Raw genomic sequence first — 17,171 nt, 5'->3', positions numbered from 1 at the left:
AGTCATATCTCTCCTTTTGTCAAGCCCTTTTAAACATCAATAGTATTTATTTAATGTAGTCATCTTAAAAAAACAGAGCAGTAATTCTGATTTAGTGTGAAACTGGACTGCTCATTGGCTATCAAATAAAAGCTTATTATTCACATGTTGTAAATGAAATAAGCATAAGCTCTCTGTCTTAGAATTCATTTTAGAATTAACTCCAGTTTTGTTTAGGGAGGGACAGGAAAATTTTGGGCTTTAAAATATTTTTCTATTCCTTGTTTGACCAAAAGGGGAAAGAGCTAAGCTGACTGCCCAGTTCTGTCAAAAAGATATCTAATATTTCAGTTACAGTGATTTTATTTGTAACATTTATAAGTGTTAAACAGTTTGTAACAATCAGACAGAAATGTGGTTTACAAGTTTTAAACCTTTAATCTATTTTCAATAATAGATGTTAAAATCCACAGCTGGCTCAGAAGGCAGTAGCTTTTTTTGTGGGCTATAATTTGATGCTAGTCACATACTGAATGAAAATGTTACAGTAGAAATGTTTTTGCTTTCAGTGTATGCTGGAGAAAGTTGGAAAATGGAATTTTGATATCTTTCTTCTTGATAGGCTAACAAATGGTAAGTTCACTTTTATTGCGGATATTCTTTTAAGCATGCTGTATTGTTCTTTCTGCCATAAACTATCCATAACATTTCATTTCATTTTCTGTGGGGAGGAATCTTACTGCTTGATTATACTTTAAAAAGTACAAATTTATTATCCTAGTGTTGTGACTAAGGGCTTGGCTACACTTGCAAGTTAGAGCGCATTAAATCAGTCCCAGGCACCCTAACTCCTGAGGTGTCTGCACTGGCAAAGCACTTAAAACACCTGGACTCTGCAGCTGGAGTGCTCCTGGTAATCCACCTCCATGAGAAACATAAAGTTTGCTGTGCCCTGGCTGAAAAGCCTGGGTGTCAGTGTGGACGATATGTTGCATTACTGTGCTGTGATTGGCCTCTGGAAATGTCCCAAAATCCTCTGAAGTCAATTGGCCACTCTGATCATTGTTTTGAACTCGGCTGCAGGCATGCGGATATCCCCTTTCAAAGCTCCGTTTCTGACAGCCGGCATGCTTATCTGCTCCGGGACACAAAGCAAACCATTACTGTGGAATGCTGCGGCTGCTGCTGAGGCAGGCATTTGTGCATGTGTGTGAGAGAGGCAGGGGGAGAGAGGAGGTCTGCTGCTGTCTGAACTTACAAGACAGCATGCTGACACAGTCTCTGCCCCCCAAAACACAGCATCTCCCCCTACATACACACAACACACTCCCTGTCGCACTCCATCTCCCCCCGCCCCATTTGAAAAGCACGCTGCAGCCACTTGCACACTGGGATAGCTATCACAATGCATTCCTCTCTGTGGCGTTGCAAGAGCTGCTAATGTGGCCACGCCACTGTGCTTGCAGCTGACAGTGTAAACACACGGCAGTGTTTTCCTTGCTGCTGTCTCAGAAGGCTGGTTTAGCTCCCAGTGCTCTACATCTGCAAGTGTAGCCAAGCCCTGGTAAAAGGTTTTTGGACAGTTGGCACTTTTAGTTTGAAAGCCCAGACTCTATGACCTGAAATCTAGTATTAGTTACATTGCAGTAGTGTTACTACTTACATCACCAAATCCTTGAGCTGGTGTAATAGACTCCCTCAAATAGTTGCTTGATAGCCTAATCGTTCTTTTTCTTTATCAAAGATCTTTAAAAATGTTTGAAACTTACCACCTAAAATCTGTGCTGCTTAGTTATAGAAAGCCATCAGTGTACATGGATTCTGTCCAATAGGTGAATTATGCCAAACATGTCTCTTCCCCTGAGGAATTTAGTTTAAAGTCAGAATAGTTACAGCATAATAGAATACAGTACAAAAAGCAGAATTATGCATTATAGCCAGGAAACTTTATAGAAGAGATGGAGCTTTAGAAGGTTTTGAAGGAGAGTAGTATTTAGGCATCCATAAAGTGGGAGGCTGCTCTAGTTATAGGGGCACCATAGAAGAAAGCAATAAATCAACAGTGGGCAAAGGAAATGATTGGAATAGGTGAGTATAAAGACTTCAGAGAGGGACTGTAGAAAGAGCTGATGGCAGAGAAAAGGTATAATGAAGTTATGGATAGCTTAGTTATTGGAGAGTAGACATGGAGCTTGATGCAAAAGTGGTAAAGCCAATCTAAGGAATCAGGTGGAGGTGGAGTAGGATTGTCAGTAGATGGGCATGTGAGAAACCAGCAAGTAGATTACGGTAGTCAATGCAAGAAATTGTTATAGCATGGCTTACATCTTGTCATACAAAAGGAGAGAAAGGGATGAATTTCTAAAATATTGGAAAGGAATTGGTGGTGCAGGTGTAGTTGGGGGAAAGAAGGATTGAAGATGACACAAAGCTTTCATGTCTGGGAAAAAGGAGGGATAGTTGTGATGGTAACAATGATGAAATAAAAGAGAAGAGGAGAAAGTTTGTGGGGAAAGATGAGCTCTTTCTTAATAATATTTCGTTTGTGTTGGGACACCTTAGAGAAATGTGGAACTGGGTTGAAGAAGGGCTGGTAGTATATGGACCACCAAAGAGAGATTGCTGTGCCTGGCCTTTTCTTCTTCAGTCTGAGGGACCTTGTCAGAGGGTTAGACTTTGAAAAGAAATATTAAAGAAACAACCCTGCAAAGTCAGGGGCATCAAGTATTCTGTCTTTCTTTTGTTGAAGGAAAGGTCTGGGCATCATATCTTATATTTTCATCTAGTGGAAGAGAATCAGTTTACTTTTTATCCATTCTTGTTATGGTTTCATTTGTCCCAAAAGTGAGTCTCATTAAGACAAGGAGCATGAGAGCTTTTCTACATGAGAAAGTTGCACTTGTGTAATTTAAGGTGTGGATTTAAATAGATACAGTAACTCCTCGCTTAACGTTTTAGTTGTGTTCCTGAAAAATACGACTTTAAATAAAACGATGTTAAGTGAATCTAATTTCCCCATAAGAATAAATGTAAATGGGGGAGGGGAGTTAGGTTCCAGGGAAATTTTTTTCACCAAACAATTTCATACTCTACACAGCAATGATTATTGTGAAGCTTGGTTGAGGTGGTGAAGTCAGTAGTGGAAGAGGGTGGGATATTTCCCAGGGAATGCCTTACTGCTAAATGAGGCAGAGCCCTCAAGGGTTAACACATTGTTGTTAGTGTAACTTCACACACTACAAGGCAGCACGAATGGAGGGAGGAGAGACAGCGTGGCAGAAAGAGACAGAGACACAAACCGTGTGTGTGTGAGAGAGAGAGAGACGCGCATTGCCCCTTTAATTACTCTGGCCCTGCTCTAAGTACATTGCCTTTTTAAGTAGATCAGCAAGTTGAGACAGCAGCTGCTGCCAGCAAGCTACCTCTGTCCTAAGCCCTGTGGTGTCCCACCCACCCCCCGGCTCTTTGGAGATGAGGGTACAGGAGTGGGAGGGGAGGGGAACACCTTGACATTAGCACCCCTGTTCCCCTCCCACTCCCTTGCTCAGCAAGCAGGAGGTTCCTGGGAGCAGCTCCAAGGCAGAGGGCAGGAGCAGCACATGGCAGTGGGGGGAGGGACAACTGAACTGCCAGCAATCGATAGCCTGCTGGGTGGCTGCCGCACAGGGAACTTAGGGGAGCAAGGAGCTGATAGTGGGGCAGCCAGTCCACCTTGGTTCCAAGCCTCCACCAGCTAGCTCCAACGGGCTGCTCTTTCTGCAAGCAATGCATAAAGTAGGCGGCTGCCAAACAACATTATAAGAGAGCATTGCACAACTTTAAATAGCATGTTCTCTAATTGATCAGCAACATAACAACGTTAACCAGGACAACTTTAAGTGAGGAGTTACTGTAAAGTTAATGTGGTGCAAAAAGCTGTAGCTGGGTCTGTACTTGAGTTAGGTCAGCATAACTAAATTGGTCAGAGGTATGAAAAAAACACATCCCTGACTGACATAGCTTATGTCAACCTAACCCCCAATGTAGATGCAGCTATGTTGAGGGAAGAATACTTCCATCAACATAGCAAACTTTGAGGAGGTGCTATTCTTACCCTGATGGAAAAAACCCTTCCTTTGATATAGGCCAGGTGTACATGCAAAAGTTAAATCGACCCAGATACATCACTCAGGGGTGTGAAAAATCCATATCCCTGAGTGATGTAGTTAAGCCAACCTAACCCCCAGCGTAGACAGTAATAGGTGGACAAAAGAATTCTTCCATCAACTTAGCTACTCCCTCTTGGGGAGATGGATTTATAGCAATGGGAGAATCTCTCCCATCGCTGTAGTCTCTACAGTGAAGCGCAATAGCAGCCCAGCTGCAGCTGTGCCACTGTAGTGTTTCAGGTGTGAACTAGCCAATAGACTATGGGGTTCTGTCAGCATAGCTGTACAGACATAGCTATGCTGATATGTAGACGCACACTATTGGTACTCTTATTTTGCTATAAGAATGGCTTACTTCATCTTAGCTTAAATCAGTTAGGAGCAGGTTTCACTAAACTGAAACAAGACTTTTATATAGAAACAAGTGTACACGTAGCCTTTTTGGACCAGTATATCAGTATCTGTGGAAAAGCAGATTCAGGTTATATCTATGCAACTTTTTTGAGTAGACAAGCCCTAACTGTGCCCCCTGTGTCTCACGTGGACAGGATGGATTAATGTAGTGAATTTAAATTACTTTGATTTAAATCAGTCCACCCTGTTCACATGAGACATAGGGGGCACAGTAAAGGCTTGTCTACTCAAAGTGATTTAAATAATTGATTTTTAATTATCAGAGGGGTAGCCGTGTTAGTCTGGATCTGTAAAAGCAGCAGAGAATCCTGTGGCACCTTATAGACTAACAGACGTTTTGGAGCATGAGCTTTCGTGGGTGAATACCCACTTCGTCGGATGCATGATTTTTAATTAGCACTTAAATTGACAAACAGGAAACTTTGATTTGAATAGTCAGTTTTAACCTATTTTTCACATTTGTGCTTGTTATTTTCCTAAATTGATATAATTTGGTACTACTTTTTGCTAACCATCAGGAAACACTATATCTACATATATTTGTCTAAGAAATTATTGAACTTAACATACAGTTATTCAATCTTAATTTTTACATTTTATTACATTAGAAAATGGTGAATGATGTTACTTAATAGAAGTTTAATTTTTCTACTTGTGATTTTGTGTCAAGCTGCATAAGGGTGGAAATTGGAAATCAATTAAAAATGCACAGAACAGCATTTTTTTTATTGAACCTAATAAAAACAATCAAATGGGCTGGATAAATTAGGAGAAAAGTAAGTTTATTAAAACATATTTTTGTATTTAAAACTGATTAATTAAACAAAGGAAATTGTATCTGTAGTTAGTGAATTGAAATTATTGTTTCAGGTCACCATGTCCTTAAGGGTTTTATATCTTACGTACTCTCACTTAGTTCTTATTCATAGATTAGAAGAGGAAACCAAGCTTTTGTGCTTTTTCAACTCCCAATTAGTTTCTCACCTTCAAATGAACTAGTTATTGAACTGAGCTGAATAACCTGAAATGAAGGAAATATTCTCTTTGCCCTTGCAGAAGAGACTACTGCTATGAAAAGCTGGTTTAACACATCAGTAAACTCTGGTTCTTCTTCTAGTGCTCGTTCATGTCCATACCGTGTAGGTGTGTGTGCTTGCCATGTGCATCGATGCCGGAAGTTCTTTTTCGAGTGATTGCTCATGTGTATTCCACAGTAGGTGTGCGTGCTTGCCATGTGCACCAGTGCCGGAAGTTTTTCCCATAGCAGTACCCGTGGGGGGGAGCGCCTCCCATGACTCCTGGAGTGGCACCTGCCTGGCATGGTATAAGGGGAGTTGTGTGTTCCCCCAACTCTCAGTTCCTTCTTGCCGCCAGTGAAGGTGCGTCAGAACTGCTTAGCTCCAGCCTTGCTGCAGCTTGTCCCCAGAACTGTTCATTCAGTAGTACCTGTAGTCAGTTTAGTTTTCAATGAAGTTTAGTTAGTTAGCGAGCCCATGTCCCGGGATTTAAGTCGTGCGGCTCCTGTAGGTGTTTTATGCCAAGGAGTGACCCGCACACAGACTGTTTGTGCTGCTTGGGAGAAACCCATATCAGCGAAAGGTGCAAGATCTGCAAGCCGCTCAAGCCCTGGACTAAAAAAGAAAGAGACATTAGACTCTGGGCCATCCTGATGGAGTCAGCACTGGCCCCACCCTGGCACGCTGCTCCGATCCGGTACCCAGCACCACAGCGTTGGTACGCGGAGACCCTCCGGTACCTTCGACTAATCTGCACCGCTCCTCTTCCATGGGGCATGCCAAGAGGACCGTAAAGACGCCCTCTTTGCAAAGGCACCAAGGGAAGTCTGGGACAGAGACGAAGCCCATGTCAGGTAGTCCTCGGTCCCCACTGGGCCCTAGGCCTCCGACTCACTGGAGTGCGGAGTAACCCAGCCTCTTTGGAGCAGGCCTCTCCAGATGTCATCTACACTCAAAGACCTCCAGGCAGCTAAGGATGTCATGTCCATGCCAGGGCTGGGAGCGCTGCCAATGTCAGCCACACACTCCAGAGGCAAGCTACCGCTGGGATCACCATAGTTGCCACTGGCCCGATACCCTGCTCTCAGTCAAGGGAACGTTCCCGATATGGGTCACCACCCAGTGATCGTTCAGGGCTCAGTCCATATGGATCACCGTCGATGCCGGCTAGACTGTCTGGATGGCTGCCATCTGATCAGGACTCCCGGCACCGCTCATCTTCACGGAGCAAGCACAGATGGAACCATAACGGACGACGCCAACGATCCTTGTCTTGAAAGCGGTACCACAGTCGGTCGCGGCATGACTGTCGACGCCGTTCCCTCTTGGAATCCTGCTCAGAATCTCCGTCAACACCATCTCCCGAGGTTACACCCTCCAGTTTACCTCCTACTCATCCAGCCATCCCCTGCCTTCATCCCTCTTGGGGGACCCATTGCATGAGGCTCTGCTTGAGCAGGAAGTTGGGAGGCTTCTGGAGCCTTTCACCTATAGGGTATCTGGAATGTGAGGGTGGATCGCTTGAGCAGGGATTTTTCCTCTCAGCCCAAATGGTCCCTACACCTGGAAGTGGCCCTCTAGCTTTTCTGGAGATGGGGAACTCCCCAGGTGAACCTATTCATGACCAGACAGAACCGACGATGCCCCCTGTTCTGCTCCAGGGGGGCCTGGGGAGGGGTGCTATCTCCGATGCCTTTATCCTGCCCTGGTCAGGCTAACGCCTATACGCCTTCCCCCAGCTCCCTCTGATCAGTAGGGTCCTAGAGAAAATAAAGACGGACAAGGCCAGGGTCCTCCTCATTGCCCCGGCATGGCCCAGGCAGCACTGGTATGGGGACCCTCTTAGGCCTGGCGGCGGCTCCGCTGTGGCCATTGCCACTCTGCCTGGACCTTCTCTCTCAGGAGTGTGGCCATCTCCTCCACCCCAACCTGGCAGCTCTTCACCTCACGGCGTGGCTGCTCAGTGGCTCGGTGGCAAGGAGAAGACATGCTTAGCTCTGGTTCAGCATGTCCTCCTTGAGAGTAGAAGACCCTCCACTCGCTGCTACTACATTGCAAAGTGGTCTCATTTTGCTAGGTGGGCATCGGACCAAGGTGTATCCCCAAGGGCTGCCTCGATCCAGCTTATCCTTGGTTACCTCCTCTGGCTGAGGGCCCAGGACCTGCTGCCCTTATCAGTCAGGGTGCCTCTGGCAGCCATATCAGCTTTCCATCCCCCGGTGCAAGGACACACGATGTTCTCCCATGCTATGACCGGCCGATTCCTTAAGGGTTTGGACTGGCTTTACCCATATTCTAAGCCCCTGGTCCTGCAGTGGGACCTGAATCTTACATGGCTTCTGTTTGAGCCGCTGGCGACGTGTTCCTGGTCTCACTTCTCATGAAAGGTGGCCTTCCTGGTTGCTGTCTTGTCGGCCAGGCAGATCTCAGAGCTCAGGGCCCTGACCTTAGAGATGCCATATACTATGTTTCATAAGGACAAGGGCTAGCTCTGCCAACACCCTGCGTTCCTCCCGAAGGTGGTCTCCACCTACCCGATGGGTCAGGACATTTTTCTACCAGTCCTTTGCCCCAAACCCCATGGGACTAATGAGGAATGCCGCCTCTACATGTTCGATGTGAGGCGGGCTCTGGCTTTCTACCTCGAGTGAACCAAGCCATTCAGAAAGTCCTTGCAGTTGTTTGTCACCTTAGCTGAGCGCGCGAGAGGCCAGCTGATTTCCGCTCAGCAGCTGTCCAACTGGATCACTTCATGCATCCACTCCTGTTATGAGCTGGTGGGTGCTCCCCCGCCACCTATTGTTAGGGCATGCTCAACGCAGGTGCAGGCCTCGTTGGCTGTGTTTGTGGCCCATGTCCCTATTCAGGACATTTGTAGGGCTGCCACGTGATCTTCGGTTCACACGTTCACCTCGCACTATGCGATAGTCTCCCAAACCAGGAATGACACTGGGTTCGGCAGGGCGGTACTCTGTCCCAAGAACTTATGAACTCCATCCCACCTCCAGCAGATACAGCTTGGAATCACCTACTGTGGAATACACATGAGCAATCACTCGAAGAAGAAAAGGCAGTTACCTTTTTCCGTAACTGGTGTTCTTTGAAATGTGTTGCTCATGTCTATTCCACATCCTGCCCTCCTTCCCTGCTCCCAGAGTTGTCTGGCAAGAAGGAACTGAGTGTGGGGGGAGCACGCAGCTCCCCTTATACCGCACCAGGCAGGTGCCACTCCAGGGGGCGCTCCCCCCCTACGGGTACTGCTAGGGGAAAAACTTCTGGCACCGGTGCACGTGGAGAGCACGCACACCTACTGTGGAATAGACATGAGCAACACATCTCGAAGAATACCAATTATGGAAAAAGGTAACTGCCTTTTTTCCCCCCGGGGTGTCTGGAGGAGACTGGCTCTGGCGCCTTCTGGAATGGGACCAGTATAAGGGATGCCACTGGCTCCCCCTCTCCCTAGTTACTTCTTACTGCCAGTGATGGTGCTGGAACGTCTCCTTGCCTCAGCAAGCTTTCCTTCTCAACTGTGTCTAGTTGTGATTCTCTGTATATAGTTCTTAGAAACTTTGTATAGTTTATTAGTTCCCTTAGTGCATGAGTTAGAAATAGTTAGTTAGTCCCCTATAGCATTTAGCCTAGGGACAGGGCGTGCCCCGATCCCTGGACTTCAAGCCTCACTTCGGAGCCCCCCAGACACAATATTCTACAAGGACAATGACCAGCTGCGGCCCTGTCTGGCTGTCCTGCCAAAGATGATGTCACACTTCCTTATCAACCAGGATATCTTCCTCCTGGTATTCTGTCCAAAGCATCAGACTACCAATGAGGAGAGGCAGCTGCACACTCTAGATGTCAGGTGCACCCTAGCTTTCTATCTGGAATGTACCAACTCCTTGTGCAGATTGACCCAGTTCTTTATCGCATTAGTGAGGATGAAGGGCCTTCCGATGTCCTTTCAGAGGATTTTGAATTGGCTCAGCACCTGCATCTGTACTTGTTACGAGTTGATGCAGGCTTGTGCCTCCACTGATAGTGAAGGCTCACTTGACTAGGGGTTAGGGGTCTTTGGCTGCCTTCTGGCGCATCTTCCTATTCAGGACATCTGCAGGGCTGCAACGTGGTCTTTGGTACACACGTTCACAATGCATTATACCATCACCCAAGCCAGAGATAACACTGGATTTGGCAGAGCTGACTGCATGTTGCAATCAACATGTCCAAGAACTCCTATCCACCTTTGGTGTTACTGCTTGGGAGTCACATACAATGGAATGGACATGAGCAAGCACTTGAAGAAGAAAAGACAGTTACCTTTTGTAACTGTTGTCCTTTGAGATGTGTTGCTCATATCCATTCCATGACCCACTCTCCTTCCTCTCTGTCGGAGTTCCAGCAAGAATGAATTGGGCAGAGTGCAGCGTTGGCAGTCCAGTTCTTTGAAGCTGTATGGGGAGAGTGTTGCACATACATCTTTCTGTGATTTTTCCCATACAAACTGAATATAGAGTGCTTCTGGATAAATACCTCTTAAAGGAGTAGATTTCTGAAGAACATCTTGCCCTTGTGTTGGGAATAACAGCTTTTTGGGGAAGTGGTACCAAAATGACATGCACGCATGTGGTGAAACATGACAATAAGTTATATGGGGTGGGGAATTTTGTGCTTCTGAGTAAAGCACTTACACAGCCACTCAGTGTGTGCTAACTGGTTGTTAAAGGGACACTGTCAAAGTAAATATGCCAAAAACTGATCTAGTTGTCAGTATTATGTATATTTAATTTGCAAGCCTTTCCTTACTGCCTCTGAATTTTTTTAAAAAAAGAAATCAAATGTATGATATAGAATATTTCAGCTCCTAGTGAATGAATGATTATAGCAGTTGCTTTGTAGTCCTACAAATTTCGTAGCAAATTGCACATTTGTATTTATTTTATTTCTGATTTCAGCAAGGAATACTTTTGCAAAAATGAACACATGGTGGAATAACTAAATATAAAGTGTTCGACTTGGGGCAGTTGCCAACATTGACAAGTTTTTTGGCTTAGTTACCTCTGTGTTCCTTTTTTAAGCAATAAATCTACTTAGGTGGATTGCAGGTTTATTGTTTTAAAGGTACAGTGCCACTGAAAATGGACTTTTTAATTTTTTTAATAGTGAGTGAGACTTCTCATTGCACAGTTTATTGCTAGTAGTGGATATATTGAGAATCACTGGGGGAAATTATTAATGGATTAGACCAATTAAGGTTTACAGAATTCTTATACATTTTCAATCTGTTTGCATAACTTTTTTATTCAAAAGTGTTTAAATATTTTTCCCTTTTTTAAATGAATTAATATTTGTATTTTATTTTTAGGGAACAGTCTAGTCAGCTTAACCTTCCACCTGTTTAATCTTCATGGACTGATAGAACACTTCCACTTAGATATGATGAAACTTCGTAGATTTTTAGGTAAATATATTATAGCCTTTTGTTAAAGTGAACATTACTCCTTAACTGCATTTTAAAAGATACCATTTGAAGTACTGCTTACAGTTTAGCAAGAAAGTTTGAACAGCACTAATTTGAAGCTGGTTCCTATAATGATAGTATTGTGATACTGTGCGCACTTACAAATTTTGGAAATAGCTTAATTTTAATAATGGCATTAGGGAGGTGAAGGAAAAAAAATCCACAAAAAGCAGTGAAATTAATTTTAGCAGAAAAAAATTGATTTTGCCCAAGAATGTGTGAATTTCATGATGCATCATGGTTGTATGCCGCGGATTATGAAGGCTGAATTTCACATCACAGATGAGGGAAGAAGAGATAGTGAGAATATTATTGAAATATAATGTTGGTTTTCGTCTTGGTTTCTGAAAAGAAGCATAGTTTGTCCTTACCTAACCCATAGTAATCGCCAGTTCAGAGTGCCAGTTGCTGACACCAGTTTCTGCTCAAGTCTTTTTAGTAGTATAGAAAAGGATCCAGTCTTGCTCCACTGATGTAGGAATTGAAGCTACTCTCCTTAAAGCTGTACAGGAATGTTTGGGACCATCAGGAGATGATGCTGTATTGTGTATACTTGGAGAAGGAGGTCAGACTAGATGATCATAATGGTCCCTTCTAACCTTAAAGTCTATGAGTCTATGAGAAAGGTGTAAATTAATATTACTTTTATTTGACAATAGGAGAGCAGATCTGTTTAATTGTTTATGGACTTACATTTCTGTATCCTAATGTCCTTGGCACAGTCCCTGGAATGATGGTTCCTTCTTGTTTTCACACAAGAGTCACCATGTGTTGCAACATCTCACTTGTCAGTGATGTCCTAGGATGCCTTTACCATGACTGGTTGCTCAAGGCCAAAGACTCATCCCTCACATTGCCTGTTTTCCCCTGTGTCCTCCAGCTCAGTGTGAAGGGAAGGCTAGTTCTCAATTGAGCCAGGAGAAGCAGCTCTCTGTTCCCTTTGGCCGGGTTTCTCAGAAGGCTTGATCTGTTTGATACAAAGCATGTTTTTGTGGTTATGAAGTTTGAAAAAGCAAGGATAAATGAGACTCAGAGGATTTCTCCCCTCCCGCAGACAGAAAGGACAGGCAGGAGTCCAGTCTATTCATCAGTCTGTTCAAATGCTTTACAAGTTCCCTAGCAGTTTCTCCTTATAAATGACTGGTGTTTCCTTAAATGGATTCAGGGTCTTTCATCCAAACAAACACATCAGCTGTCCTTAGAAACCTGTAGACTGGAAAGTGAAGGGAGTATCTAGACAAACCTCTTATTTTAGGCTGTCCAGTATGTCACTGTGACAAGCTGTTTGTCTTGTCTCCTTGGTCATCCCCTGGTTATCTGAGGTTCAGCTAGAGAGGGAACTTTATTTCATTTTTAACATCACTTTGGAATAACCTATCTAAATGTCTTCTGGTAATCAGGAACCTCAGCCACATGGTCCGAGATTCTCTTGGGTCATCTGCCAACACATTCAACAGCTCTATAGTTGTCAGGAGGGCTCTCTAAGGCTGTTTTGGGGGAGGAAGACAAGCTTTCATTCTAGCATGGGATGGCTCCCTTCCCCTCCAAGGATATTCCCACTTTTCAGACTCTTCCTTAATTCTATCCTAGCATATCTGACCAATAAGAAAATATTCTTTCTAATTATAGCTGCTGACAGGATGACCCAAATCCAGTCTTGGATGCTACTTCCAGGAAAAAGCCTTCCTCTTCTGGCTGTTCCCTAGGCCAATTTACAGACTGTTGCAGTTTTTTTAGAAAGCAAAAGACAGTTCAGATTGTTTCAGTCCTCTCCCAAGATCATTTCTGATTACTTGAGGTCACTCCAAGGTTTTACCTCCAGGTGTCCATTTTTCAGTCCCATTGGGCTCTCAGAATTTCAGGCATACGGGTGCTCTCTATGGTAACTAGAAACTACTTTGAGATCTTCTGTCTCCCCCATTGTCCTGTTTGCAAATTCATCTCCAGACTCTAGCTGTGATGATGTATCCCATAATGCTTTATGGGAATATGACATAACTGGAGTATGTTTTATGCTACATGTGCCATGTAGCATATCTCTGTAAAAGTTATGGTTTACTGAATCTATTCGTCCAATTTGCACATAAGTATCATTTTTGTATTCAAAGTTATGAATATTGGCCGTGTACTGGCTTAATTTCTAAATAACCTTAGTAGAGCATTTGGTCAGTTCCTGGAGAAAGGAATTTGCAAAGTTAAGTGCCAAATCAAGAAGCACTTAAGGAACAATGCATCTTGCAATGCTCCAATCCACATAAGAAGTCTTCCTGGAGACATTCAGGATACCATGTGAGCAATGGCTTCTGTCTGTAAAGACTGTAAGTCATGCATGGATATGTGACTTGCCCAGGTGACTCCAGAACTCCATCTTGGAGCTGGACTTTGCATAGGAGAGAGGAGGGGATCTCCAGCCACAAGAGAGAGTCTATTTAAGCCTGTGGGAGATCTCTCCATTTTGTCTTCAGCTGACTAAAGAGAGAGCCTCTCCACCCCAAGGATATCTGAAAGAAACTGGAACAAAGGACAATAACCACAAGGTGTGTGAGTGATTGCTGGACCCAGGCTAAAAGGAGACTAGTCTGTAACAGTAAGCTTACTGGTGAGGTTTTTATCTGTACTTGGTTATATTACTGTATTAGACTTAGATTTGCATGTTTTATTTAATTTTACTTGGTAATTCACTTTGTTCTGTCTGTTACTACTTGGAATCACTTAAATCCTACTTTCTGTATTTAATAAAATCACTTTTTACTTATTTATTAACCCAGAGTATGTATTAATACCGGGGGAGGGGGAGGCAGCTGTGTATATCTATCAGTGTTTATAGAGGGCGAACAATTTATGAGTTTACCTTGTATAAGCGTTATACAGGGTAAAACGGATTTATTTGGGTTTAGACCTTACTGGGAGTTGGGCATCTGAGTGTTAAAGACAAGAACACTTCTGTAAACTGCTTTCAGTCAAGCCTACAGCTGTTAGGGGACGTGGTTCAGACCTTGGTCTGGGTTTGCAGCAGGCTAGCAAGTCTGGCTCAGACCAGGCAGGGCATTGAAGTTCTAAGCTGACAGGGCAGGAAAGCAGGGGCGGAAGTAGTCTTGGCACATCAGGTGGCAGTTCCCAAGGGGGTTTCTGTGATCCAACCCGTCACACTAGCTTCATCAGTCAGAGAAGACACATATCAAATGTGTCGTCAGACCACTGTTTCTCCAGAAATGGAACAATGACCCTGATTTTTTCCAATGACAAGTGTGTTACCCTAGGAATGTTGCAATAATCAATACGTTGAGTGAGTGGGGGAGGATTTGAGACTTCAAGTGACTGAACCAGTTTATGAAGCAGCAGAAATTCTGGATGGAGACGTTCTGACTTGCCCTCTCATCCATGGAGATGGGGTATGGGTGGCCATATAAATGGAAGCATTATGTTGTCTTGCTAGATAAGACTAACAGAAATAAACATTTTTGTCTCCCATGTGAAGCGTTAGTTTGTTCAAAACCCTCATTCTGCATTTGCTCCCAATCTTTTGACATTACATAAGCCCTGATGACTTTCATCAATCATGGTACTAGTTACAACTGCAGTCAGGCAACATGACTTGATGATAGGAAACTGGATGATCTTGGCAGGTACCAGGGAAAGGCAGTGGGATTTCTGCATCAACAACTCAATCCACTTCAAAGCCTCTCACCTCCCGTGTGCTCAGAATGCTCTGAGAAACCGCTTAAGTAGATTGTTCAGCAGTTGTCTTGAGTGGTCTCTTTGTCCGGATATGGCCAGGTTCATTTTCCAGTGGTGGGGGACTCCCCTTATAAACCTGTTTACTATAAAAATCAATAGGAAGTATCACCAGTTTTGTTCTCAAGCAGGTCACAGCCCTAGGTCTCTGATGGATGTTTCTCTCTGCCTTAGTCAGACAAGCCCCTGTATGCATTTTCTCCAGGTCCACACGAGTTAAGCTTACAGTTCTGGCATGGCCGTGGCAACACTGGTTTTCCAGTCTGCTAACTCTTTCACGCAGAGCTCATCTGACACTGCCTGATCTCCAAGAATCATGATTGCCTCCTCCACCCCAACCTGCAGGGCCCTACACCTGAAAACCTTGAAGCTCCATGGCAACTTGAAGAAATTTGTTTAAAGGAGGTCCACAGTTTGCTTTTAAGTAATAGAAAACCTTCTACAAGGTATACTTACTAGCAAAGTGGAAGAGATTCTTCATCTGGTCACAGCAGAAAGGCATTTTCCTGGTCCAGGCTCTGATCCACCATGTGTTGGACTATCTGTTTTACCTGAAGCAACAAGATCTTGCCATTAGTTCTGTCAAAGTCTATCTGGCAGATATCTTGGGGTTCTACCCACCAGTTGATAACCACCCTTCCCCTCCCCAACCCCCTTCAATCCAGTGGTGATTAGGTTTCTTAAGGGGTTGGTCTGGTTATATCCCCAAGTGGAGGGTCCTGTCTCCTCTTGGGCCTTAAATCTGGTTTTAGCAAAGCTAATGGATCTCTGTTTGACTCATTGGCAACTTGTTCATTACTTCATCTCTCCATGAAGGTGGCATTTTTGGTGTCAGTCTCCTCATCCAGGAGAGCTCTGGTTTCTGAACCTCCATATACGGTCTTCTACGAGGACAAGGTTTATCTGTGTTCTCATCTGAAGTTAGTTACCAATATGGTGTCTCACTTTCATATGAATCAGGCTATGTATTTACCAACTTTCTTCCCTTAGCCTCATAATCATAGTGATGAGGAGACACACTGCACACTGGACTTCAGAAGAGCATTAAGCTTTTTACCTGGAGAAAACTAAACAATCTAGGTCATTGTCACAGCTGTGGCAATTGTGGGCAGAATGAAGAGCCTTCCAGTCTATTCTCAGAGGATTTTGTTGTGGCTCTCCACTTGCATTTGTTTGTGTTCTGACTTGGCTAGTATAACTCCACAGAGTAGGGTGTTAACACATGCAACAAGATCTCGTGCAGTCTTTGTGGCCCAGGTGACTATTCTGGACGTTTGCAAAGCAGTGACTTGGTCTTCAGTACACACCTTTGCTTCACATCATGCCCTCTTTCATTGTTCTAAAGATTATTCCAGATTTGGGCATGTGGTCCTGCAATCCTTATTCACGTAGACTCTGATCTCACTGCCATATCAAACAGCTCCTGAATGAAATGGAATGGACATATGCAATCACTTGAAGAGAAAACAGTTACTAGTCTATTCTGTAATGGTTGTTCCTTGAGATGTGTTACACATGTCCATTCTACAGCCCACTCTTCTTTCTATTTCTGTCAGACTCTGTCTGGCGAGAAGGACTGAGGAGGTGGTCAAGGGTGTCTCCACTCTTTATACCTTCATATGATGGCACAAGGTAGCAGAGGGGAAGAATCTCCAACAGGTGTGTGGGCACCCAGTGCACAGATGAAGTGAAATTATAGAGTAGATTACTAACCAGTTTTCTTTTGTTTTTGCTGCAAACTAGTTCTCTTGTACTGATTCTACTCAAGTGACCTTCCACATATTGTAATTGCAGTGCTTAAGGAAAGCAAGAAGGACTTGGAAAGGCAAGCAAAGACAAAAGTCTGGTTCTTATGGGGCTGGTGGCTGGACAGTGGTCAGGAAGGAAGGACTTATTCACATGTACAGAAACTAAAAGCAGTACAGCTAGCTCTTCTATCCCTGATGGCTTGCTGTAGGGTACCATTTTCTGATCAAGGCCCACCAGTGTGATGCGTGGATTGTCTAAATTATCTATGAGGGACGCAAAAAGTTAGCAGAGTTGTCAGCCCTGCTATTCTGATGAATAGAATCGACTTCCATGTGCGTGTTCCAGGTTGCCTCAATGTTCAGGCAGACTGGCTTAGCAGAGAGAGAGAGACTCCTGCTAAGGAGGTGGTTGCTCAGTCAAGATCATAATATTCCAGATCATAACTTTTTGGTTAAGAGTTAAGTAACTTGATTTCCAGGATGCTTTTGTACTAAATCTTGTGTTAGCTTAAAAAATATTGTGTGACCACATAAAACCTTTGTGTGAGTGTACTGGAGATGGTTCTACTTAAACAGATTTGGTATGTGGAGTTTATATATGTCTAATCAAAAA

General features: G+C 44.0%; 1 protein-coding gene across 5 annotated transcripts in view; it reads left to right on the top strand.

Moving 5' to 3' along the window:
* The window catches only part of PDE7A (phosphodiesterase 7A), a 165,710-nt gene that overhangs the window by 131,136 nt on the left and 17,403 nt on the right, over window positions 1-17,171 (top strand). For 4 of the 5 annotated variants that reach the window (XM_032804105.2, XM_032804103.2, XM_032804104.2 and 1 more), the window contains 2 exons: window positions 549-612; window positions 10,920-11,015. In XM_032804105.2, the coding sequence (XP_032659996.1) occupies window positions 549-612; window positions 10,920-11,015 (160 nt within the window). The remainder of the gene's footprint in view (window positions 1-548; window positions 613-10,919; window positions 11,016-17,171) is intronic. The other variant, XM_032804106.2, reaches the window with a different exon arrangement.

The sequence above is a fragment of the Chelonoidis abingdonii genome, chromosome 2 (genome assembly GCF_003597395.2).
Source record: "Chelonoidis abingdonii isolate Lonesome George chromosome 2, CheloAbing_2.0, whole genome shotgun sequence".
NCBI lineage: Eukaryota > Metazoa > Chordata > Testudines > Testudinidae > Chelonoidis > Chelonoidis abingdonii.
Note: the sequence above shows the minus strand (reverse complement) of the source record. Positions and strands in the feature narration are given on the sequence as shown.